Below are 27,832 nucleotides of genomic sequence, written 5' to 3' on the forward strand. Positions count from 1 at the left end.
TGTTATGAATAATTAATATATGTTAATAATATTTAAAATAAAGCCACATCTTGAGAAAGGATGGTGAAGTGTTCCAAAGCTCTGTCAGACGTGGATCTACAGATGGAAGAAGAAACCTGGCAGAGAAAAGAAAGAGAACTCTGGATATTTTCTTAAGTCAGAGACAGTCCTGAGCGGTCCAGCTTGATGTGATTCCAAGATGATGCGATTAACCAGGGGAAGATAAAAGAAAGGAAGAACACGTTTGCTAAGCTTGAGAGACTGTGGTGTGAAATAGAAATACTGGGTTCCATATAGGATTCAACATCCAGGAAAATGAAACCAATAGTCCATTGTATCGAAAACATAATTACTCTCTTCACTTTCAGGGATAGCCAAGACTTTAATTGTTTGAAAAAGTACAACCAAGACTTTATTTCAGTAATCCAGCATTCTCGAGACTCTTTCCACTGGAATCCACACTCTATAAGTATTTTATTGTCTCCAAAGAGCTCAAATTGTACTTGTGATCAGGATCTTGTTTCTGGAGGTAGGAAACTGAGGTCTCACTTGTCAGCCTACTGCACGGTTTCCTTCTCGGACACATAGATGCCACCCAAAAACTTCCTGATATCCTTGTTTTTAACTCTTGGGGCCTGCTGACTCAGAGCCGCTGAATTTGAAACAAGTTTAATATCATTTCCTTCCAGGATTAACTCAGCCTTCTGGGCTTGGGAGACGGAACAAGCAACACCTGTCCTCATCCGAACCCTGCGGATGTATTTTTCACCCAAGAAATGTCAGATTTCAACCAAAGACCCATTATCCTGAATGACGACGTTGATGGGGAAGTGAGCATGCGCAGACCTCATCTTGTAACGGAAGCCCAGTGTTACACCCTTGATCATGTTGTGAACACGACTGCAGATGGTTCTGACAGTGGCCAGTTCCCACTGTTACCCCACCATTTGTCAACCCGGAGCCTTTTCTTTTTCTTTCCAAGAAGGCTCAGCTCTACATTGATGTGATTGAAGTCCCTCTGCAGAGTTCCCCCGGGGCCCTTCACAATGACTGTGTGCCCCTTCAGAGCGATGTCGACATTTTCTAGAATGTCGACAGTCTGATTGCTGAGAATGGTCTTCATTCTCACAGTGGATGGGGCAAAGAGAGCCACCCTCCACACTTTAGGGTAGCTCTGCAGATGGACAGCAAGGACAAGATCTACAAGATCTGGGCCCTGTCACTTGTCAATGCTGTGCAAGTGTAATCAGTGGCCCAGTGCAACCTACGTGGAAATAACATCACCACAGGCAACATGCTTTAGAGAGTTTAATGCCACGATCCAGCCCACCATAAAAAAAATATCATACACGCAAGTTAAAAGCAAAATGTGGTATTTCTGCATGACAGCAACACTAACAATAGATTGTGTCATAATCTACATTACCTTCGTGATCATCATAAAGTCTTTTTCATACTTATAATGATTATGATTTATTAACACACAAAGAAATAAAAACTATTTTTCCTAATTTTTTTTTTACTAAGGAAACAGTACAATTTTCATAATAAACTCTGTGGCCAATGCATGACATGACATGACACTCTTTCTTCACAGAAGACTACAGTCACACAAGAGTTAGAGATGATGCCGATGTGACAGCTATTTCTTGAGTACTTCTTTATGCCCAGAACTGCTCTAGGGGACTTACATGGACTCACCCAATAAGGAGATTTAACAACATCTGATAACACAAACTATCTACAAATGACATAAAGAACATTATTTAATGGGAAGTCAACTCTTCTCTTTTAAAATCTATGATTAGTTTTTTTTTTTTTTTAGTCTTTAAATATAACAAGGGTCAAGAAATAAAATGGAAAAAACCCAGAAAATAAATATTATGCAAGTAAATCTTTATTTTATTATTATAGTATATTTTCCTCCTAAAAATAGAAATAAAAATTTCAAAACCAAGGAGAAGGAAAATAATTTTATTTTCTAATATTTCCTTACATGCTAACATTACATTTCAAATGTATTTAGAGAGTATCCATGTTATTGCTGTACACAATCACAGATAAATTCTTTAATACAAATTATAAGTCTGGTTCTCTCAGATATTTTGACTGCAGTATTTCTCTATGAAACTACTGCTATACTTTTGTTCTCTATGAACATTCTAGTTGAAGTCATCGTGAATCTTTTGGGCATAGTTTTATTTCATCTGACTACACTTTTTAAGAAAGCTGGTGGCACACATTTGTTTGAACATGATTCTTTCAAGAGACTATTACCTAAATAGTCTCCCCTGAACATGCTTCTTAGGTTATTGAATGTCTTAGGGGATTATAGTTTGAGACATTATTTAACCAAATTCCTGATACTGTAGAGGGTTTTAATTTAACAGCCACTCTTTCATACATTTCTTTTCAGCCATTCCTGGAAACTGAGCTATCTTGCTTAGCTGATAAATAAATAAAATAAATAAATAAATATTGCTATGACTTTTTTTTTAAAAAGCCATTGATTTACCAAATTGTTTGGTCCAACAAGCAATATAGTACTTTAAGCGTCTTTAATGCTAGAATTTCATACGTTTGAATTCCCTCTGCCACACTAGTCTAAATATTTACATACATACAAACATACATACATACACACATACAAACATACACATGCCCTTGACCAAACATGGAATTACCCACAAAACAGCTGGTTCCAGGTTTAGTTTTTGTCATTGAAAATGTCCCTACACTGAGTTCGCTCCCTCCTTCCCTTCTTCCTTCCTTCCTTCCTTCCTTCCTTCCTTCCTTCCTTCCTTCCTTCCTTCCCTTTTCCCTCCCTTCCTCCCTCCTGCCTGCCTTCCTGCCTAAAACTCCTGTTCATCTGCCAGTCTCACCCGTGTTCCTGAGAGGATGACCTTGGGTGGGGTCAACCTATTGTTTCAATGTTCTTAGTTCTTAGTTGTTTTAATGTTCTTAGTTGTAAAACGGGTATAATAACTGTATTGGGGTGTGGGGTTAAATAAGAATATTCATAAAGCACCTGGCATAACCAAGGGCCCCCATGAGTGATTCCCTTCATTAGGTTTAGGAAAGTCTCCTCTGCATGGGTATTCTAGGAGATGTGGTGGCAACCACCATGTACTCTTCTCCAGACCAAAGAGATTTCTTCCAGTGTTTACTTGAGCAACAAGCTACTCCTTCTTCTACCCATTTCTTCCTGAGTAACTAGATCTTTAGAGAAGGCTCAACTCAACTGCCAATGCCCAATCCATCCCCTCCTCCACAAAAAGATACGATCAACTGTTTTATCAACTGAGACCAAGATCCATATTCTCATCTTTGTAAGAAGGTGTTTCTCTTTTCTCTGTTGTTGGTTTAATCTCCCCCTTTACCACAACCTCTAATAATGTCCCAGATTTGGGCCCCTGGCAAGCCGAGGTATGAGAAAGGTGATGGATGTGGATACTTCCGGCTGTAAGCTGAGGGAAATAAGGATGTTAGGATGTTTCTGAGAAGTCTCCTTCTTCGGTCTGGTAGGATAATGGCTCCTCCCTGTCGAAGGCAGCTTCTCTCTGTTGTCTCCACTCGGTCTTCTGGACCTCACAATTCTGGGTTGTGGCTCCATAAGACGTCTTCTTTCGGGGACTTACGAATGCGTCGTGGTTGAGTTCTGTCTCTTCAGCTAATTCATCTTGATCAATGATTCCACATTTCTCCTCAGAGAGATTCTCTGGATCAGCCCAGTCTTGTTTTTCCCCAGAAGCGAAGACCCCATAGAAGATGACCCCGCTGTAGTGTACCAATGCCGCTATGAGGAATACATTCTGCCATTCCTCCCGGGTCTAGCAAAGGAAACATAGAGGCAGTTAACAGGTTACCAGTGAGCCCTAAGCATTTGCCTCTCAAAGACCACATTGTGCTTCCATATAGACCATAGACTTGTATTAGAATCAACATCCAGAACACTTACACTTCATTTGAGTGCTTGAAAATGAAAGACCACAATGAATGCCATTTTAATATAACTATGTGTGTGTGTACGTGTATGTGTGTGTATATATATTTATATACATATATATTAAAATAAATATGTAAAAATGACAGGTCACATGAGGTTGAGGGGTGGCTCAGGGGTTAAGTGCCCTTTATGTCCTTGCAGAGGATCCACGTTCAATACCCAGCATCCATATCATAGCTCACAACCATCTGTAAGTCCAGCTCCAGGGAGTCTGATGCCCTCTTCTGTCTTCCATGATATATATGTGGTATTTATAGTCACAAGCAGACAAAATGTTCACTCACATAAAATAAATCTTTTAAAGTTAAAAATAAGTTTAAAAACCACAAAGTTTAATAATGACTAAGTAACCACATCCTTGAAGGTTCAGGGTTTTTAAAGTATGTTTGTGGGTGTTTTGTTGGCATATAGGTCTGAACAACATATGTGTACTGGTGCCAGGGAACCCAGAAGAGGAATGAAGAGGAGGAGGAAGAAGAGGCAGTTGTTCAAGACCTAGTCAAGGACAGGGATACACACACTGATACACTGGGGTGAGTCACCGAGTTCTCAAGTTCATGTGAGGCTTCTGCCCTGATACTGCAGCCCACAGCCATGAAGGAGATCCTTACCTTGTGCTTGGTCATTGCACCAACAATGAGAGGACAAACCATGCCAGAGAGGGTCCCCACGCCATTTGAGATCCCCATGAGGATGCTGGCATAGCGTGGAGCAATGTCCAGGTGGTTGACATTGAAACCTATAGTAAAAGCCGAAACCTCAAAGTCAGAGTTGGGAACAGAATCCCTAATACCCTTTGGGAAATGTGTGGCTTGCCCCAAGGCTCATCAATCAGTTTGATCCTCTCTAGTATATGTTTAATGGCTATTCTACCAAGAAGCTCTGATTGGCCATTGCCAGGCTGTGCCTTCACAAAGCAGGACTAAATGTGCTAATTAGCAGTGTTTCTGTGGGCTCTGGAATTAGAGCAAATGTGCCCAGAAGATGTGAAATTCCAAAGCCAAAAAAATCCACGGTCTACACTGTATCCATTTAAACAAGTCAATCAAATCCTATAGAAAAGAACTTGACCTTCCAATGTGGCATCACTTGACCCACCACTAAAGGTCCAAAAAAGAGACTGCCTTGGTGGCCACGTGATGTATTACAAAGGATGTTTTCTAACCATTTGCATAAATATAAGCAGGAGTCCCATTAACTTATAAAGGATCTTCATGTTTCAAGCCTGTATGTTGGGGCTCAAAGCTTATTTCCCATGTGTAATCAAGTAGAGAAATAATCTTACTATTTATCTGTAAAAGGTGCTATGACATGAGACATAAGAAATATATAGATGTGGACATCCGTGGTAAGCAGCTAAGTTACTCTAGCCACACAATACCATGTGAACAGCTACACTACTCTACCACACAACAGCTGCCGGGCTATCACTGTCTCACTCATCATTAATGTCTTCTATCAGAGAAGATGCTGCTGGAAGCAGCAAAATGATAAATTGCCACTGCTATTCCACCACCAGAAGGGAAGAGTAATCAGAGGAGGCAGAGGATGGACAAGCATTGCAAGCAGCTCAAGTCCCCGGAAACCAACCCTGGCCTGTATCCCAGGGGTGCATTTTGGTATTAGACCTTAGCTCTGATAGCTTAACTGAGATGCTAATCCAGACTAAAGATTTAACATCTTTGGCCCTCAATTTCTTCATCTACAGATTGGAGTGATCATTCTTATAAAACTATTGCAGAAACTAAACTAAATAATAGTGTGTTAAGTACATTGTAACTGGAAGTGAAAGCCAGGTTCAGTCTTTTGTACTTAATTTGTTTTAATTTCACCTTTTGTTCATTTATTTTATTCATTTAGAAATAACATCTTAGGTTAGTCTTAAACTCACAGACCTAACCTATCCTCTTGCCTCAGCTTCCTGAATACCTGGGATCACAGGCATACATGGTGTCTAGCAATATACATGGATGTAAGGCATAGGCAGCTGTCTGTCCTGTATCTGTCATGTATCTGCCTTATAGGAATCATTCAAATGTGGGGAGCCGATAAAAGGCAGCTATCATCCTTGCAGCCATCTTGAGCCATATACCCTTACAAGAGACTTGTTTACAACAGCCTACAACAGCTGAGCACACGCTGATAACATCTTGTTTTAGATACCCAGGATCTTCCCTTGGGTGTGTGAGACTTAAAGGTGTGTGACTTAAAGGCATGACTTAGGAGTGAGACATATAAAAGGGAGAGGCAGACAGAAGAATGGAACTTGAGACTTAGGGCTTAGAACTTGGAAAGGTGACTTGAAGAGTAACTTGGAACTTGGAGAAAAACTTGGAAGTTGGAACTGGGATTAGGATTTGAGACTTATTACAGCTGGATTAGGACTTGAGATTTGGTGCTAGGAACTAGGGTCTGCGAACTAGGGACTTGTAGAGAAGAAGAGAGACTGAAGAATAAACGGGATTGAATCACACTCTGTCTGGTCTCCAGTCTTTGCATCCATCCTCACTCTCTCTCTTGCTGAACCCCAACCCACGGACTGGAGCAGCTTGGGACAGTGCGGGCTCTAACAATTTAGCCCCCAAGGCTTTTGGCAGTGCAGGTTCCAACATTGATAGACCGGTCCCGATATTTTGGCCCCCAAACATGGGGCAGAGCGGTCTGCAACACTCAAACACTTGTGATTATTTACCAGTTTAAGCTACTGAACGTATAGCAAAGAATTCTGGGTTTTGTTTGGTTGCGTGTCTGCTTCCTTTTGTTTTATAGGCTACTTTTTACATAAGAAATTTGTCCCTTGACACTTTCAAGCTCAGCTGTTTTATTTCTAGTTTTGTGTGTGTGCATGAGTTTGCACATGAGCACAGATATCTGCAGCAGCCCAGAAGGTAGCGTCAGATCCCTTGGAGCTGGAGTTATGGGTGGTATGGAGGCCCCTGACATGGGTTCTCAGAACCAAATTCAGCAAGCACTCTTAACTGCTGAGCCATCTCTCCAAGCCCCAGCCTGTTCTTTGACAGTTTCATACATGTATATAATATATGCTGATTAGTCTCACCTGCCACCCCTACCTACCTCCCCTCTGCTCTACAAATCCCTTGTGCATATTCTTGTCTGTTTTGTTTTTATAGCCTGCTAAGTTTAAGTAGGCTCTCTATCTGAACAGGGTTTCGAGCTATCTAATGAAGTCTGGACGGCTCAGTGACCAGTGCACAACTGAAGCGATGACTCCCTTCTCCTAGAATCTGTCAGTATAGCAAATAGTTGAGGAATGAACGGAGGGCCCATTAGTCCTTCACCCATTCACTACTGACGGTTGGTTTGGTTTTTAATTCTCTGTTCTGTACTTCCCCTCTACCCCCCCACAAAAGATAACCCTGAAAATCGGTTTTAAAATAAAATTTTCATTCAATCTGGGTAACTTTCTCTCTACCTACATTCAGGGGGATATTTTTAAAAACCTGTTCTGCAATAAATACACCTCTTTCAGATCAAAGTACCAGACAATTGGAACATAAAACAGCTGAGTGGTTAGTTAATCTTACTGTAATTTGAATGCAATAAATACTTTATTAGAAAAGAAACCAGAGATAAGAGGCAATTAATGGGACTGTGGAGCATTCTGCTCTGTTATGAAGCCAGCCTGGGCATTTGCACACAGCTAAAGGGAGCCTGAGGAATTCCATTAGGTTTCTATCTACACAATGCTGGTGCTCCGATGGGAAAGTCACTGAGAAACGGGGGCACCGGTTTTTGTAGCACATGAAAGTCACATGCAGTCTGACAGAACTATAGGCGAATGGGACTGTGACTTTTTTAAACCTCCTCTTGAGAATTAATTGGCAGTCCTGAAAAGGAAGCAATGTGAAGCTGAAGGTTTCTCAGTATCTCTGGGGACAGGATATGAATCTCTTTTGTATAGCAGACTTATTGAGAGAGGAATTTCCCTCAGCATCCTCCTAGATGCACGTGAGGATTGCTGTATTCTCGCTAGTCAGCATGTAGACTGTCACCAGGTACAATGGCACACACTCACAGTCCTCGTAGTGGGTGGCGGAGGAAGGAGAATCCAGAGTTCAAGGCTAGCCTGGGCTATATAGGAAGTCAGACATCAAGCTGAGCTACATAGAAAAATCATGGTCCAAAAGGGCCAGGGGTTGGGGTATAGCTCAGTGGCAGAGGACTTGCTTAGGATATACAACGTTCTTTAAAAAAAAAAAAAAAAAAAAGTGTGGATGTTGATCCAGGTCACTCTGCAGAGCTTGTTTGAAGAGCAGAATCATATGCTTTACTCTGGATCTAATAACTCAGAAACTATATATTGTTAGGTCCTGGGCTAGCTTCTATGTGCATGAATGTTTGGGAAGCATTGGGCCCATAGAATTCAGAGTAATTAATCAATGATAGTAGTAAGTACATAAATAGTAAGTACTTTATTCTTCGTGCAACTCTCTGGTAAAACCTTTGAGTAGCTGATTTTCCCTACAACATAAATTCTTTTTCTTCTTCTTTTTTTATTATCAAGTCATAATTTTTACTTCTTAACACAGGGGTTATAGACACAAAAATGCAGAATGTGGGGAAAAGGATGACACAGGAACATAGGTGTTCAGGGGGAGTACAGATATCTTTCAGAACAGAGTATCAGCTGGGTGAAGGCTCAGGGGTCAGGTCACTATGACTCCGCCTATGATTCACTTGTCCTTATCTAAGTTGGTACTATCCGCCAAGGCTGCCTATTTACAAGGTCTATGACTACTCAGGCTGGTAAATTTCCACAAATGCTGCCTGTTTACAATAGCTTATAGCCATCTGTTTCAGTGTTTTTCCACAGAGACACAAGACTTTGTGTTAGCAGGCATGTATGTCAGGCCTATTGCTGATTTTAGGCTTATGGCTGATTTTAGGCCTTCAGTGTATAAGCAGGGCTGCCCCTGACATCTCCTCCCTTCTCCAAGTATAGAAGGGCCGTGACAATTCTAATCTTGCCAAGGCGGATATAGGGGCAAATTCTACGACGGTAAAGATTTTTAACTGTTCGTTATAATATCCAGTGCCGAGAGAGCCCAGCACTAAAGGCTGCCCAGTGCTGATGAGAACAGCAAGTACTGTGATCTAGCAAGTACTGTGAGAAATTGATGAAAGACTCCAGGGCATCCTCCCGACAACATACAGACACTGCTGTCACATGCCTCCAGTCTCCAGATCAGAATTTAAGTAATCTAGCACATTATTTATACACAAAAAAAGCAGTCAAAAAGTGCCTCGGACCCAGTTCTGTGTACCCCCAGCCCCAAGTTGTTGGCTACAAACTCTTTGGAAACAATCTTTTCCTAATGTACTTTCTGATGAGCTCTATTTTGATAGACACTTCAGGCCTCTCTCTTAGGGTAGTTTGGGAAGCAGATACAATATTTTTCTGTTCTGGTATATTTCCATTCGGTTTGATGCTTAAAGTGGCTTAGGGACAAAGGGAACTTGGAGGCAGGTGGACCTCTGTCTCTGTCCTCCCTTTACCACTAACTGTGGGACAATGGGAAGAAGAAGAAGAAGAAGAAGAAGAAGAAGAAGAAGAAGAAGAAGAAGAAGAAGAAGAAGAAGAAGAAGAGGAGGAGGAGGAGGAGGAGGAGGAGGAGGAGGAGGAGGAGGAGGAGGAGGAGGAGGAGGAGGAGGAGGAGGAGGAGAAGAAGATTACAATTATCATTCCGTAAAATAGTGAAAAACTCAGTAAAATGTTGCCATCACCGCTTGTTTCACAATGTTGTGGGACAGAAGCGATTATTTCAACAGACACATTCTCATTGGGATTCACATAGGGCATTTCTAGAGTCTATAAGCACACTGCTTTGCACACTGCCCTCTCCGTACAGTCAGCTGGCTTCTGCGCCTGTCAAATGGAGACCAAATAACATCAAAACCCCCCTGGGGTAGTTGTGGGAGTGACACCCAGAGGGTTTGTGAACGTGTCCTCAGCATAGAACCTGTGCTTGATCACAGTAAGACCACACCATCATCGTCGTCATTGTCGTCATCATCACTACCACCACCACCATCATCATCACCACCACCATCGTCATCACCATCATCATCGTCATCTCTACTAGTTCTGAACAACTCCCACCCCACCCCACACCTACACCTTCTTGCTTGTAAAATAAAAATGATAAAGTAGACAAAAGCTTATTGAAAACTATAGAAAGTGCTCTAAGTGCTAGCAGTGCTTGTGACCACATGCCAATGGCATGGCCATTCAAGGTAAAATGTTAGATAGGGTGACCTGGGACTAGCCTGGGACACATGCCTGGGTTCTACTTATACCTCGGGGAAATCAGCTGCATCCAATACCTTCCCATGGTAGAGTGAGGACAGACAATCCCAGCTTGAATGGGCTCTGAGCTCATCCTTGGTGAATCTCATGTCGCCGCACATGATGAAGCTCTGTGCAGTGGCCCTGTTCCTTGGGAATCCCTGAGCTATTAAAGGAATGTGCTCTAATTTCCTTGCCCTTCTTTTCTTCTCAGGCTTAATGAATCTACACACATGACTCAGAAACTCCAAGGATACTTTACCTGAAATAGCAAAGCCACTAAATCCTACAGCAAGCACCAGGAAGGAGATAGCCACTCCTTTGGTATGGGAAAATCCAACCACCAGGAGCAAAGTTGCCTCCATGCCAAAGCCTGCAAATAGAAACAGAAGAGGAATTATCATGTTTCTGACCAACTGTCAAAGCTATTGACTTAGCACATGGAACTCATCCATGTTTGTGAATCTGAGCTTTTAGTGCATACATCCTAGCTCAGTATGTACAATATTCCCCGATGATCATGACTGTGTGACTATGTTATTGCCTAGGTGTTCTGTGAACTTTCTACCTTGCTACCTGGTGCATCCTGAAGAACAAATGGTCCTAGTAGGGTGAGCGATGGCCCTGGGATGAAGGATGTGAGTGGCTGATTCTTCAGTAGTTGCTCCTGCTACTCTGAGTGGTGCATATATATGATCAGTGACCCTCTTGACTGTGTAAATTGTGGTCTCCTACATAGGCAACACTCTCCTAGTATTTTCTTCCAATGCAAATAGCTATAATTATCCTCAGAAATGAAAGTCCCTCAATCAGATATGGTGGCTTAGGCCTGGAGACTGAGGCCAAGTTAGAATGATCACAGATTTAAAGATAGCCTAGACTATATAGTGAGTTTAAAGTAAGTCTATCAAATAATGAAATCATATTTCAATTTTTAAAAAATGAAACCAAGAAGATTCTAGTACTTGGAAGGCAGAGGTAGGTAGAGCTCTGTGAGTTCAAAACCAGCCTGGTCTACATAGTGAATGCCAGGTCATCTAGAGCTACACAGTGAGCCTCTGTCTCAGAAAGAAAGAAAGAAAGAAAGAAAGAAAGAAAGAAAGAAAGAAAGAAAGAAAGAAGAAAGAAAGAAAGAAAGAAAGAAAGAAAGAAAGAAAGAAAGAAAGAAAGAAAGAAAGAGGTAGAGGGAGGGAGGGAAGGAAGGAAGAAAGGAGGGAAGGAGGAGGGAAGGGAGGAGGTGGGAGCACAGGAAGGGAGGGGAGAAGAGAGGAGAGAGAGGAGAAAAGAGAGGAGAGGAGAGGAGACGAGAGGAGAGGAGAGGAGAGGAGAGGAGAGGAGAGGAGAGGAGAGGAGAGGAGAGGAGAGGAGAGGAGAGGAGAGGAGAGGAGAAGAAAGGAGGAGAGACTTTCTTAATGAAAAGCTCAGTGATAGCTCAGTGGTTGAATGCTTGAGGGGCTTGCACAAGAGTCTAGGCTCCATCTCTAGTGGAGAAAAGGGAAGACTAAACAAAGAAATAAAACAAAGGCACGCCTCACTGCTAGTGAAGCAAAGTCAACATTCCTCCCTGTCACAGCTCGACTCAAGTCTTCAGGCTTCTGAGAAGAACATGAGGCACTTGCACAGAAAGCATAGCAGGGGAACATACTCTCTGTTCATCTCATCCAGCATCCAGAACAAATGATTACGGCACAACAAAAAGAAAGATGAGAAAATTATGAAGACATGTATTCTCATGGGGGAGGGAGAGGGAGGGAGGAAGGGGAGAAAGAGAGAAAGAGGGAGGGAGGGAGGGAGGGAGGGAGGGAGGGAGACTTATAGTACACAGAGGGTGGGGAATAATTAGAGCAGAGGCTTTATTCTGGAAACCAGCTGCTAAGTCCACATATCTCTACACAGTGATCCTGTAGTTGCTTCCAAGTCGATGGGACCAATCCAGTGTTCCTCTTTTTTTATACTCTCCCAAACCCCAAAACAAAACACCACTCCCACTTCCTTCTCCCTTTCTCTAGGTCAGTCAACAGCCCACCCATGTTTAAGGCTTTAGACTACAGAGTCAGAAAGGCCTGACATCAGATTCTGCCTCAAAATCACGACTTGTGTAACCTTGGACCAGTTACACCATCTCTTCATCTCGTGTTAAAAAGAAGAGCCAGATGGCCTGAAGGAACAGTGGAGGAGGAAAGGAAGTTGGGTATTCAAGGCACTGAAGTGCACATAGGTGTACATGTGGTCACAGACAGTCAAGTAAAAACTTCAGGACAATTGCAGGCTTTCTTGAAACCTTGGCTTCCAAATAAAATTACACATACTCAGTCTTAGACATTACTATCTATCAGATCTCACTTCTGCTTTTTCCATCTCTGCCTTGGTCTGAGTTCCGGGTTTCATAACCAGTATCACTTAATGGGATTGATGGCCTTCCCTCTTTGACTTCAGATGAATTTGCCATGCAGTCTTTCTAAACGACACGCTCAGTGAGACTTTCTGCCAAGGGCCATGTGTCACTAGTACAATCTACTGGCAGCCTTTCTCGCTCCTCTGGGTCCGTCTCTGCCAGCCTCACCTCTGCTCCCCACCCAATTCTCAACACAGGCTTCTGTGTGGTAGCAACGCAGCCCTCTAGCCACTTCCTGTGGGTTCACAGCATCCTCATCCTCAACCAGTGTGATGGTTTATATGCTTGGGCCAGGGAATGACACTTTAGGGCCAGGGACAATGTCCTTATAAGTGTAGCCTTGGTCATGGTGTCTGTTCACAGCAGTAAAGCACTAAGACAACCAATAAAACCATCTTCCTCCTCTTTCTCATCTTCCTTTTCTCTTATTTTCTAAAACTTGTCAATAATGCTTTATCATTTCTTACTTTTATTTCATCTCTACTACGAATGTGTACATTTTTATACATGCTAAACAAGCTAGGCTAGGATTATAGGTATGTTTCACAACACCCAGCTTATAGAGTTACACTTCCCTCTGGCTCGTGTGTGTATGATTTATACATGGTGTGCATGCACATCTCTGTGTTCCCATGTTGATGGGTACATGCATGTTCACAGGCATGTGGAGCCCAGAGGTTGAAACTGAGTGTCTTCACTGGTCACTCTCTACTTACTAAGACAGGTTGTCTCATTGGACACAGAGCCCACAGTTCTATAAGTCTAGCTTGTCAACTTGCCTTAGCGACGCTCTGCCAAGCAGACACACCTACCCAGATTTTTGTATATGAGCAATATAAATCTGAACTATCACCCTCACTACTGTGGCCAGCACTTTACCCATTACCCACGGTCTGAACACAGAGTCAAGCTGGCATGCAGTTGGTACTGAATATATAAGAATTCATTGGTGGGAAGAAAGACAATGAGATAAAAATACAAAGTTGTATACCGAGCCTGTCAGGAAAGAGCCACCATCGGTATTACACAATGGTGGACCCTACATGTTGTAATAAGGCCAGCCAGGTAACCTGTTCCCATTGACGCAAAGTGACAAGGATGTTACAGAGATAACAAACCACGCCCTGATTGTATTTGAGGCCTCTTTCTCAGGACGCCATTTATACCTGGTTCTGTAAGTCTGCTCAAAAGCCCTTCACTAAGACAGTCATAAGCCTTGGGGGGTGGGGGGGGGGAGCAGCCTATTACTGCTAAGTGAACACTTTATCAGACCAAATTCTTTTATGTTTATAACCATAGGTTTATGCCAACTTTTGTCAGAAATGTTTTCGTTTTTCAGCACATCACTCTGCACCCAATCCTCACAAGACTTGAAGAACATCACAGGAGAGAGCTTTCCATCAGGAGAGAGCTGTGGAACGCTGTCTTCTGCGCATGTCATGGTTATTTCACACATACACTGCAAGCAGCAGAAGCTACCTGTACAACATCTGCACAAGATCAAGCCGGTCAACATTCTAACATAGACGGGGAAGTGTTCTCCTAGCTGAAAGGCTACTGGCAATTAATGACTTCTGGGTGAGGGGAGTCATTTTTCTTCAAGTATAGAGCTGCTGGTAAGTTGGCCATGATCCAGTAAATAACCACACACCCATACACATGTAAACAACCAAATCACACTCAGTAGAATATCTTTTAAAAGATAAGAAAGACAGAGGGGTCATATTAGTAAAAAGAAGAAGGGGAAGATAGATCAAAAGGGAGGATTTGAATGAATATGATCAAAATACATTATATGTGTATGTATGTAAAATTGTCCAAAAAATTAAAACCAAAACAATATATATTATATATACATATACGTATTATGTGTATATTTATATATATTTTATATATGCATGTATATATGTTTTATATACATATGTGTGTATATAGATAGATATAGATGATAGATAGATAGATAGATAGATAGATAGATAGATAGATAGATAGATAGATAGGGATGAATACAAGCTACAGAAACTTGTAGACCTTACCTGTTAATTGCTTTTCTAAATTCATGGGGTCTTTTTTAAAGACACTATAAAGTAGTCAAAGAATCAATATTTCTTAAGATGAATATCTAAGGAGAACCATTTAAGTGTGAAAGCATCATGCTTCTAAAAGTGTGGATTTGTGAGCTAGGGAGATTGCCCGGTGTGTATAGTACTTGCTGCATGGCATAAAATCCTGAGTTCAGATCCCCAGCCCAGCGCCCACATGAAAGCTAGGCATGCCGTGCACATCTGTAACCTCAGCCCTGAGAGAGTACATACAGGTGGATCCCAAAAGCTCACCAGCTAACCAGTCTAGCTAAGAGTACATACAGGTGGATCCCAAAAGCTCACCAGCTAACCAGTCTAGCTAATCACCAAGCTCTAGAGTCTGTGGAAAAACTCTGTCTCCAAAAAAGAGTTGATGAATGATAAAGAAAGATACCCAACATTGACCCCTGCCCTCCATTACATGGACACACACACTATCTACACACAAATAATTTTTTATTTGTACTTGGTATATACTAACTCAGTGGTAGACACTTGCCTGGGGACTACATATGAGGGTAGAGATTAAAGCTCCAGTCCAGATATTATACCCTTCTGGTGACTAGCCTTGGAACCAGAGCTTCAGATTTTCAAGGCAAAAATAACTTACATCTGTTCCTCTATTAAAATCCAGTTCCCAAATGGTTTTGCAGAACAGGGAATGTTACAGTAACAGTAAAAGTCCAGTAAGGGAAATTTGGTATGTTTCCTTCTGGTCAAGAGAATAGAATCAGTGGCCAGAGAGAGACTTAAAATTCTAATTAAGCAAATCAGTCACCTAACTAAGAGACTCATCAGAAAGTTGGATCTACCTTAAGCTATGTTGAAGAGGTAGGAGAAATAATTACCCCTTTAATAATATATTTGTTTTAAAAAATAAATATTTTTATTAATTGTTTGAGAACTTCATACAATCTATTTTGATCACATTCCCCCCAGCTTCTCCCTTTAACTCCTCCAAAAGCCATCCCCAATCCCTGGACACCAACTCCATGCTCCTTTTAAATAACCTATGGACTCTAATTTATGCTGTCCATATACTTTTAAGTATGGGACCATCTACCAAGACATGGTTAACCTACCTGGACCCACACCCTTAAAGAAAACTGACATTCTCAATACTGAGAACCAAAGATTACAAAAGAGTTGAGATGCCAGAAACCTACTTCAGAGTCTTACTTTGGAAGAGGATTGATGAGTACACTCAAATAAGCAGATTATGAGGCCAGGAAATACATTCAGGACCTAGATTAAAAAGTTATCAAGGTGGATTATTGGCAAATGGGAAGGTAAATTTTAAAACATGGAGGAAAATTGAGATTCTGAAGAAGAAGAAGAAGCAAACAGAAATACTGGAGATGAATTAATTGGCCAATTAAAAAACACAGTGGAAAACAGTGGAAAACATCATCTACAGACAAGACCAAGCAGAAGTAAAATGTCAGGGACAGAGCACTGGGTCGAGACAATAAAACATCAGACACATGTAAGGAAACAAAGTGAAATGAGCATGGGCAAACCTCCAGAACTCTAAGACACATTCAAGAAAGCAAACCCCTAAGGGCCCACAGGCCAAAAGAAGCATTAAGATGAAGTAAAAAAAAAAAAAAAAAAAAAGAGTGGACAATGTGTTTGATTAAATGTATAGTGAAAAGGCTCCCAAGTCTAGAGGAAGAAGTGGACATCCAAACCCAAGAAGTTTCTAGATTCTCAAGCAGGTATAGCCAGAGAACATCTCTATTTCATAGGTGTATGTCAAAACTACAAAACAAAGAAATGTCAACTTGACTACAAATGGAAACATATCAGAATGACATTAGATCTCTTGCCATCAAACCTAAAACACAGGAAAGTGTCAGATGATGTTTCAAGCCCTGAGGTAACTTCCAACCAAGCATGCTATATCCAGCAAAGTAATATTTTTAACTGATGGAAAAATCCTATTTCATAAGACACTCAGATAAACACAAAAATTGGCAATAAGACAACCATACTGGCATTGTGGAAAATACTTAAAGGAATACTATACTGAGAAGAAAAACATCTCTTTTATTCATCTGTGAATTAACCTACTCATGAAATTAGTAGCTTCATGACCCAATCACTTCTCAATGGTGCTACTATCTGGGAACCAAAACTTCAACACATCCTTTGAGGTCATTCATATCCTCACTCTTGCATACTTGTAGAGAAGAGTGGAATAAGGAAAGAATGTGAACAGCACTCACAGTGGAGAGAATGTGAATGAGTGATACGTAGACAGAAGATATGTGCACATCTGTCTAGGAGGACAATGAGCTGGAGTGGAATGAAACAGAGGAGTGAGACATCTGCTATTTTATTAGCTTACAATCACTGATTATCATAAGCTTACCAACTCAAAACAACACACATTTACTGTCACAGTTCTGTAAGTCAGATGTCCTAAGTGGGCCATCCTGAGATAAAAGCAAGCTGTCAGCAAAGCTGCATTCATTGAGAAAACTCTAGAGGTGAATCTGTTCTTGCTTCATCTGGCTTCTAGAGTCTACTTGGGGTTCTTCCCAATTCCATTGCAATGACCCTTAACCTACAGCCTCCTGTCTCAAGACAACTTTTAGCTATATGGGGATGTACCCAATGAATGTAAAATAATCTCTCCATCTCAAGACCCTTTAATTTAAGGCATGAAGATATAAGTTGGTAGACTGCTTCTCTAACATGAACAAAGCCCTGGGTTGGATCCCTAGCACCAGATAAAATGGGTGTGGTAATGCATGCCTAAAATCTCAGCACTCAAAAGGTAGAGGCCTGAGGATCAGGGGTTCAAGACCAGCCTCTGCAATGCATTGGATTCAAGACCAGCCTGTGATACATGGGATGCTATCTCAACAAAAAACTCTTTAAGTTAATCACACCTGCCAAGTCCTATTTGACATGTGAATAAACAGGATCCTAAAACACAATGCCCTGAATCTTCATTTCCTGCCCACCATTCAGGTCCCCCAATCATAATCACATGTCCTTGTGTTTTACTCAAACATATACATACACATAAAATGAAGAAGAAAAAGAGTAAACTATGTAAGCAAACAATAAGTGGATAGCTATATGGAAAAGATAAGTAGCAAGCAGATACATAGACAGAAGTTATACTACATTGGATTCAGAATAGATGGAAATGTTTCTTTGGTTTTAAGTGTGTCCTGATTCATCAGCCATCAACTAAATTATCCTGCCCCAGATTTCACAAGTACATGACCACTTGGCAGGAATATAGAGAACAACATTCAACTATATACAAGGAGATGGATTCAGAGGTCTTTGGGATCCATTACAATGGTTAGACCAGTCTGATAGAGGCCAATCTCAAAAACTAAGAATGGGTGAGCTGAGTTAGCACTTGAATGGGAGAGCGAGTCTGGGCTGGCTCTAAAGTAATCTCTGCAATGCTGTTTGTTCTTCTACAGAAACCACTTGAACCTCCTGTCATGCACAGTACCTCCACAATTCATGATCTTTCTGACAGCAGTTGTGGTCAAAATCTTTCGGCTTCTTAAATAATCAGCCAGTTGTCCTCCGATGGGTACCACAATTGTCATCACCATGTGTGGGACAGCTGACAAGAGACCCACCTGGAAGGAAAAGAAACAAAGAGCTGCCTTTCATTCTTCTGAGAGGGCTTTACAAGTCCTCACTTACCCCTGATACACAGCCCCACAGCCATTACCAAGCTTAATTATCTAATGTAGGGTCCCAGGAGGTCTGAACTAACCATTAAGCAATGACTGATAGAGTGATTCTGTGTATGGACTAACTCTCTTCCCCACCAGACTGAAAGCTCCCTAGGGTCAGAGACAACTCTTACTCATCACAAAGGTACCAGTATCCAGACTATTCTGGCTTTTCCAACCTCTGCTTGCTATCAAGCTTGTATCTAGTCAAATACCTACTTCTGCCTTGCTGCAATTCTTTCTCTTGAAGAAAAGATTTTTTTTTCTTTTCTGTCTCATAATGACTCATTTGTTTCACTATCAAAACCTCCCTGAGTCACAGGCAACCTAATGACAATGGCTGGGGGCACTGAGGGAGGTTCTTTCTAAACTGTCATAAGCAACCATTGCTACTGCTACATTCACCATTATGGAAAAAAGGCTGGTCTGAAACTTAGCCTCAGTGTTCTTTCTGCCTCCTATGGAGCAGATCGTTGCATTTGTTTATTAGGAGGAAGGGGTCTGGTCATAGCACATGTGTTGAGGTCAGAAGACAGTTTACAGGAAGTGGTTCATTCCTTCTGCCATTTGAGTCCTGGGGACCAAACTCAAGTCATCAGACTTGATCATAAGCACCTTTACCAATGAGCCATCTTGCTAGCCCACAAAGGGTAGGGGGTGGTTCCGATGTTAAGGTCCTGTTCCCCAATTGGTTCTTGATCTGTCAGTAAAACAAAGCCATAGGCCAGTTGCTGGGTGGAAGGTACAGATGGGACTTCCAGGTTTCTGGAGGAAAAGAGGATGCAAGGGAGAGGAGAGGGAGTTCATCATGCTTTAGAGAGAGGAGAACCAGGCAACCATGTGAGGTCTCAGGAGGAGCCATGGGTAGTGGGTGCTCCTATAGGTGGGTGGTCAGGGGAGTGTAGACACTGAAGTTTAGGGCAGGTGGGAAAGATGAAGATAAGAAATTGGTAAGGGCATGCTTTTCCAGGCAGGAGATAGTAGTGCCCAGCAATTGTGCTAAGAAAGCAAGTTGAAAATGAACAAGTGTGTGTGTGTGTGTGTGTGTGTGTGTGTGTGTGTGTGTGTGTCTTTTATTTGAGAATTCAAGGAAAGCTGGGAGGGGGCTGGTAGCATGGCCACTTCCTGGAGCAAAGGCAGGTAGAGCTAAATGACATGCAATAACAATAAGTAGTTTATTAAGAGAAAAGAAACCACTCCATTGAATCTTTTTACCTTTGAACTAATATTCAATGTTTACGTTAGCTTCAGAAACACTCTCAGACTAGATAGAGCCAAGATTTTTTTAAAAGCAGATTAATAAATCTTTGATCCTTACTAAGAAGAAATTAAATAGACTATTGTATGACCTTCAATATGCTAAGCGTCATAGAACTGTTAGGAATTATGACAGCCCTTTTAATTATTTCATCATGCGGAATTATTCTCACTTGGATCAAGACAGTTAAAGTTCAAGAATATTGGAAGCATTTGTGCGTTTACCTTACTTATTGCAAATCCAAAGACCTCTTCAAAGTAAGCAGGCTGACTTATTAAGAGCAAATAGAAGGTCCAGCTTCTACAGAAGTTTGCCACAATGATGGCATAGACAGGCAAGGATGTGAAAAACCTTCTCCATGGTGTGTTGAATTTCTAGGGAGTAAAAAAAGACCATGAGATTTCAAGCAAAGGTACCATCTTATTTCTGTAAGATCTTTATTTATGCACGTGAGATTGAGAGAGCATGATGTCTTTGAGCTCAGATAAGCACTAGAGAAACCAGACATGTTAAGCATGCAGACTTGTCTCTTAAACAGAAGGTATGTATATATATATATATATATATATATATATATATATATATATATATATATATGTTTTCCACCCAGAAGGCTGGGAGTAGATATAGTTATTAACATGGTAACCTGTGCTATCTGTAGGGCCAGACCTCACCCGAATCTCCCAGAGTGATGCTTATCTCAGACTCTCCCTCCATAGACCAATCTTATGGGAGATGTCATATGCACTTTCTAATGACCTCTACACTACCTGTATGACTGAGACCACAACAGATCCTAGTCCCTTAAGTTATAGAACACATCTTCACAGTAGAAGTCACACATATTTTTGCAAAAGAGTTCCAGTGTCATCATGCCCTAAGCTTTATTATGCACGTGGGATTGAGATCATTTCTACCAGGAACATTTTTCCAAAAGTGTACTGTACTTAAATATGTCTAAAATAAATGGCCCCATGTCAGACTCTAGAAGTTGGAACCCACACTGGCTACTGAGTTGCGCTGAACTGGATTTCCTTCTTGCCTTTGCATGGAATACATTTCTCTGCCAGCTGTAGCTTTTGCAGGTAGTACAGTCATGGAGAGAAACACATATGGGAAAGAGATCAGAGCCTACCTTCCAGCTGTACTTACACTCAGACTGGCCAAGTTGGCCCCTTCTCCTATGCTGGTCTCTATGTAGGTCCTTTCTGCATTGGATATTGTTGGGTGAGCTGCAGGGCACTCATAAGCCTGCAGTAGCCAAAACACGTACCAAATAATCCCAAACATACCTGCAGACAGAAACCAAAAGGCTCAGTAGCATGGCTCACTATGGCATGGCCTCGCTGGCTTCCATCTCTGTAATTGTCCAGACTTATAAAAAATAATATTTTTATTGCTTACTTGGGAATTTCACATAATTCACCCTGATCACACTCACTTCCAAGTCCTCCCAGGTCTGCTTCCCCATGCTTGTCATCCCCCACCCCCACCACCAAAAGAGGAAACAAACAAACAAAACAAAACCCCTCAAGTCCTATTTGTATTGTTCATATACTCCCTAGAGCTTGGTCAAACTCCCAGTGGCCAGCCCATTAACGAAAACTGAGTCCTTCCCCTCACACACACCCCGCCACCAGAAGCCACCAATGGCGGAGAGCTATAATTCAGCATCCCTGTCACAATCTTTAAGTGTTCTTCTCTTCAATGGCTTCCTGCCTAGGCTGTTACTTTTTTAAAAATGTATTTATTGAGCAGTATCTTGTTGATTTTCATCATGTTCATTGAGACCTAAAGGAAGACAATATTCCGCTTTTCAAAATGCCAAGTTTAATATAAGCATTAAATCGATCATAAGCAGGCTTCCATTTGGACAGTGAACTGAGTTTTATGTTTCTATTTTCACATAGACAAGCCCTTAGCATGCCTTTATATAGTAAAATATACCTCTGTGTGTCAACACATGAGCTCATAAAACCAAATCACTCACCGTAAATGTAAAAGACAGAGGCCCAGCCAATGTACTGCACCAATACTCCCGCAAGGGGCATGGCAACGACTGCCCCAGCATAGGAACCTGAAAGCAGAAAAGATTGAGGGACTCCGGCCAATCATCATTCAAACCTTGTTAGTCCAGGCAGAGTGCGGGTGATAAAGTCCAAATCAGATGTCTCCATGACAACAGTCTGGGATTCTCAGTGAACGTTATTGCTGTTTTTAGTGTGCAGGAGACTAAAGCCACATTTCTGCAACTGAGCTATTTAACCCAGCCCCCAAGCATGCCTTAGAACAGAACAACCAGGAGGGGAATGTCTTCAGGATGCTCTTTAACTTCACTGAGAGACACATCCAGGGATTTGACGATGTTTGTTTAGATACCACAGTTTAGAATTTCTTGAGCAAACAGAATCCAGAAATGGGAAAAATATAAAAGAACAATTTTAAAGCAGTCAGGCACAGTGTTGGATGCTTAAGGGAGCAACTAAAGAAACAGAACCTGGGCTGGAGAGATGGCTCAGCCGTTAAAGGCTAGGCTCACAACCAAAAATATAAGAAACACAGAACCTGCTTTCAGAGCTCCCAGTACCTTACTTAGATGCTTTTGTAGTCTTTTCAAAAATAAAAGAATATACACACATACATGCATACCACTCAGGAAGCAGTTGGATTCCAGGTTGGCAGGACAACTGTCCCCATCCACTTCCTAAATGGGTACATTTTAAAGTTCATTTCTATTGAATAACAACTACAGGAGACCAATGTTTTAGGCGGTGGGGATTCTTACACTGGGCCCAACCAGACCAAACTAAAAATCAAAATGGAGTCACTACTTCCAGGGTTCTACATCACCAAGACAAAGCTAAGCTGTTTATCAGATTTGCTTTAAGAAGCCAGGAAAAATAACAGACTAGTTTCCTTGAGTCTGACAACAGACTTCTGGGTATCCCTGCCTTGATCCTTACATTAAAAGGGTCACATGATGCAACTGGCTCTTTTTCTCTTTTCCTGGGTCTTTGCCTTGCTGCCATGCACAGGAAGTCACTAAAATGGTCTATCTGCTTTTTATTCTTAGTTTATGCCCATGAGCTAATCTCTCCCACTTGGCCCTTTTTCAAAAATCATTCTGTCATGTGAACTGAACTGTCGATTCAAGAAGGAAGGAAGGAAGGAAGGAAGGAAGGAAGGAAGGAAGGAAGGAAGGAAGGAAGAAAGAAAGAAAAGAAAGAAAGAGAAAAAAGAAAATAAGAAAACCAATAGAGATCTTTAAACTTAGACCTCAGTGATTTTGTCCTTTGACCTTTCTTGCTTTGTAAATACTGAACTTTGTGGACTTGTGTGAGGATATCCGTCAGTCTGGAGAAGATAGTGGGACTAGAGGCTGTCACCTGGTTTCCCTATCTGCTGCAGTTCCTGGACATCTGCTAGGGAAACTAAAGCCCTGTAAATTTCAGGTAGTTGCTAACTGAATGGAAAAGTCCTTCTCTGAAATTCCCCCTGGGTCATGAATGAAAAGTTGTTCCTTAAGAAAAGTGAGGAATGTGAAAGGAAAGTCCATTCCCCAAATCTAACACTAGGACAGACCTTTAGGAAGTAGGTGAGGCTCAGGGGAAATAGGAAAATATCACACCTGCCTAAGCTTGGTTTTATCTCTAAGGTGCAGCCTGGGCCCTGGAATGTGACTGTGAGGTATAGGAGGAAGTAAAAGGCTCCTTCAGAGATAAGATGGGAATGAAGTCTCCGCCTCCTGGGTAGCATAAGAGTAAATCAACTACAGTGTGTATTCCAGGATGCTCAGGAAGCTGGAAATGGCCGCAGGGATGCCAACTGCTAATGCTTTTATTGTGTACAGAATAGCAACGTGTTTCATTTTGAGACTGGCTATGATGTAGCCTAGGATGGCCTTGACTTCATCACATATGACTTTGAACTATTGACTCTCCTACCTTCACCTACTTGGCTCTGTGTCACCACATCGTTCTTAGGTGGTACCATGATCAAACCCAGGTCTTTCGGCAAACCAGGCAAGTATTCCCTCAAGTGAGGTATAACCCCAGCCCTGATGTGCATCTATTTTAAACCTCAGAATTGGCTGGGAAGATGGCTCGGTGGTTAATAACCAGCACTGGCTGTTAAGAGCTCTTAACCTTAAGAGGTCCTGGATTCAATTCCCTGTACCCACTTGGTGTCTCACAACAAAATGGAATCTGTGCCCTCTTCTGGTGTGGAGGCATGCATATAAGCATAACACTCATATACATAAAATATATAAGTAAATCTTAAACCTCAGAATTCTTCACAGCAATAAAGCAAGCACACCAGATTATATATTGTCAAAGAAATCTTTTCCTCCACTTTCTGTCTTTCTCTGTATGTCTCTTTCTCTCACTGTGTGTGTGTGTGTGTGTGTGTGTGTGTGTGTGTGCGCGCGCGCGCGCACGCACATAAGGTGGCCTTCTGCCCCAGAGAGCAGGAGGGCAAAGTTTCCATGACGCAAGGGTGTCCTTGAGACAGAAAAAGTCAGAAAGAATGACCAGTTACTATACATGCTGTATGCTAAGTACTGGGCCAAGTGTTCTGAACCTTTAATTTGTAGTCAGCTTCTTTCAACCTGATGATGGAGATACAACCGTTAGCCCCCATTTTGAAAGAAAAAACAAGGCTGAGGAACCATGTGGTGACAAGGGTGTAAGACCCCAGAGAAGATCTTACTCTGTGGTTTTGCAACTCTGCCTCATTCACCATCAAATGCCAACAATTCCCCACTGAAAGAAGCATTCTTAGGGCTGGAGAGATGGCTCCACAGTTAAGAGCACTGACTGCTCTTCCAGAGATCCCGAGTTCAATTCCCAGCAACCACATGATGGGCCACAACCATCGGTAATGGGATCTGATGCCCTCTTCTGCTGTGTCTGAAGACAGCTACAGTATACTCACATAAAATAAATCTTTTTTTTTAAAAGTATTCTCTCACTGAAGAAACTATAACTGACCCACACTGCTTCCCCTACCTACCAGACTCTACCTCCTCTTCAGCTACAGCACCAACATCATCTCCTACCTGCACTTGCAGCCCCTAGAACTTCTTCCAAGTGGGATGCTCAGCCCTCAGACTACCCCAGAGAGCAGAGTGGATATCAGCACCCATGCGCTAACCACTGAGGGCAGACAAAGCTGACAGACAGTGGTGTGCCACGGAGAAGAAATGAAGATGACCGTGAGTAGGAGAGACTCCTGACTGTGTTCTCACTGGCCATGTTGATTTCCTCTCTCCTCCCGGTTTCCTCAACTCTAAAACAATAGGCTGTAACCTTGTGGCTTCTAGAGTCTCTCCTGACTCCAATATCTTTTGAGACTAAGAATCGATTAACCTCAAGCTTAAATTTCTTTCTAGTGCATTTTTCCTCTCAACTGTTCCTTGAAATTAAGCCACACCTTAGCTGGGAAACGTAATGTAATAAGGCCTGCAACCTTGACCAGGTAGCTTTCTTCCAGTCAAGGCATTTTTAAATCATCCCTTTCAGGGCTATAAAACCACTCTGAGAGTGGGGAGTGGCTGCTTGTCACACTCAGTTTTGCTGGCAAATTAAAATGACAGGCCCTGCTAGCCATCTGTCATAGAAAGTAAAGCCAAGGCACACCACCCACTGTCAAGTGGGGCAGTCTGACATCTTCTGAGGTTCGCTGTAACTTTTGTAGGGTGGAGATACACACTCAGGCCATCAAGGGGACCGACAAGAAGATAAAAACACCACAGTCATACACTCTGTCAAACTAAGCACAATACAGGCCATGTCTCTCACTAAACTTCCAGGGAATATTTTATAGATGACTTAAAGGAAATTTAATGATGATTTAAATTTAATGATGATGAAAGGGATATTTAATGATGATTTAAAGGAAATATAGAAATAAGAAAGAGAATTAATGGGGCTAGAGAGAGAGAGAGAGAGAGAGAGAGAGAGAGAGAGAGAGAGAGAGATCAAAGGTCATGTACATTGGCTATCTTTCCAGAGAGCCCTGGTTCAATTCCTAGCACCGACATGGCAGTTCACAACCATCTGTAACTCTAGTCTCAGTGCCATCTTCTGGCCTTCATTGGTGCCTGGCATGCATGAGGTATGTAGACATACATGCAGACAAAATACCCATACACATAAAATAAATAATTTAAAAGAAAATATTAAAACATTCATACTAATAAAGAGGATTTCTCCCTTTGGTAAGAAAGTTCAAATCAACTTATCTTAGGAAAGACAAGATAGCTTTTTAAAAAATGGATAGATTGGATATATGGCTGGGCAGGTAAAGGCAAATGCCACTAAGTCTAACAACCTGAAGTCAATCCCCTGGACCCATATGGTAGAAGGATAAATAGAACGCCTACAGATACCCTGGCATACATTCTCTCTCTCTCTCTCTCTCTCTCTCTCTCTCTCTCTCTCTCTCTCTCATGCTAAACAAACAAAAAACAAACAAACAAACCAATCAGATTCCTATGTGTGGTGGTGTAGACCTTGTAATCACACTAGGAAAGCAGAGGCAGGAAGATTATGATCTGAAGATTGGCCTGGGTCACATAGCCAAACCCTATCTAAAAAAAAAAAAAAAAAAAAAATTCCTCTAAAGATCCACTTTCCAGAGACATACCAATTTGAACAGCTTTTTCTATATAAACCATCTTAATAACTGAAGAAGCCAGCTGAATTATTCCAGAAAATACTAAGGAGGCTTTAAGAGCAAAAAGTTAATTAACATCTTTAAGAATTCCTTAATTATGAATAAAAAGTCTGACATACGGGGTCATGCTGATAAAATATTGGTTCATAGAGACAGTGAAGTGAGAATTGACAGACTTCACAAACCAACTATACAAAGAAAGGGGCTTTGGGTCCTTTGGTGAGGATCCTGAGTCCAGTGGTTGCCTACTGTAGTGCAATGGTCACCTATTGTGTCCAATGGTCACCTCCTACAGTGCAATAGTCACTACTGCAGTCCAATGGTCACCTACTGTAGTGCAATTGTCACCTACTGTAATCCAGTGGTCACTACTGCAGTCCAATGGTCACCTCCTATAGTCCAATGGTCACATACTATAGTCCAATGGTCACCTCCTATAGCCCAATGGTCACTACTACAGTCCAATGGTCACCTCCTGCAGTGCAATGGTCACTAAACTGTAACAGTTATTGGCATTCAGTGACCCAATCTTTACTCAGTCATTGAAAATGAGCCCAAGTTGAGGGGAGTGCAGGATGTTTGTTATCTTTTTAGGGTAAAAACCAAGAAGTAGGGCTTGGGGGTATACCATGGAATCCCAGCTCTCTGCAGATAGATGCAGAAGGATCCCAAATTCAAGTCCAGACTGGACTACCTGAAACCCTGCCTCAAAGAAAGGAAGCAGGGTTGGGAGGATCACTCAGTGTGCAGCACACTTCCTGCACAGGCATGAGGATCTGGATTCAAATCCTCCAAACCTTCATAAAGCTGAGAGTGGTGGTGAGCACCTGTAATCCCAGGTTCCAGAGACCGGAGAGGTCTGCAAGCCTGAAGACCAGCTAGGCTGTGACATGCAGCAACAAAACAAGGTGAAAGGTGAGGATTAGCACCCAAGGTCTTCCCAGGCATCCACATACACACCTTGGCATGCACTTGTAGAGAGCTTCGATGTGCCGCACTGTAAAGATGGCGCTGGCTACCCACCCCCCACCTGCCCGATGGTGAGTGCTCTCTAAGAAAAACAAGTCCTAATATGGACAAGGCTGGTGATCTGGTGATCTGTGCTGCTTCCCCTTAGGTGTGCCTATCTGCTGCTGCACGTTAGCTTGCCGAGGTAGGTTGCTCCAGGAGTATTTAGCCTGTGGGCGGGCTTTCCCCGGGGGCAGAAGAAGATACAAAGTTCCTGAATAAACTGCTTGAGGAAGAGCTCCGGTGTTGTGTCTTCCTTGCTGGACGAGGTGGGCGCAACATGCACTCACAAACACACATACACACACACACACACACACACACACACACACCACCACCACCACCACCACCACCACCATCATCATCATACACACACACACACA

General features: G+C 42.0%; 1 protein-coding gene and 1 pseudogene across 1 annotated transcript in view; both read right to left on the reverse strand.

The window, feature by feature from the left end:
• Positions 1–501: 501 nt before the first annotated feature.
• LOC143436064 (large ribosomal subunit protein uL6 pseudogene) lies at positions 502–2,076 on the reverse strand (annotated as a pseudogene).
• Positions 2,077–2,085: 9 nt separating this feature from the next.
• Positions 2,086–27,832, reverse strand: part of Slc17a8 (solute carrier family 17 member 8) — a 50,714-nt gene continuing 24,967 nt past the window's right edge. The window contains exons 6-12 of the mRNA XM_076919944.1: positions 21,754–21,840; positions 20,916–21,055; positions 19,988–20,137; positions 18,274–18,406; positions 10,576–10,686; positions 4,618–4,745; positions 2,086–3,830 (exon numbers count right to left, since the gene is read on the reverse strand). Coding sequence (XP_076776059.1) covers positions 3,486–3,830; positions 4,618–4,745; positions 10,576–10,686; positions 18,274–18,406; positions 19,988–20,137; positions 20,916–21,055; positions 21,754–21,840 — 1,094 coding nt within the window. The 3' untranslated portion in view covers positions 2,086–3,485. The remainder of the gene's footprint in view (positions 3,831–4,617; positions 4,746–10,575; positions 10,687–18,273; positions 18,407–19,987; positions 20,138–20,915; positions 21,056–21,753; positions 21,841–27,832) is intronic.

This window comes from Arvicanthis niloticus, chromosome 22, assembly GCF_011762505.2.
Source record: "Arvicanthis niloticus isolate mArvNil1 chromosome 22, mArvNil1.pat.X, whole genome shotgun sequence".
In the NCBI taxonomy this organism is placed as follows: domain Eukaryota; kingdom Metazoa; phylum Chordata; class Mammalia; order Rodentia; family Muridae; genus Arvicanthis; species Arvicanthis niloticus.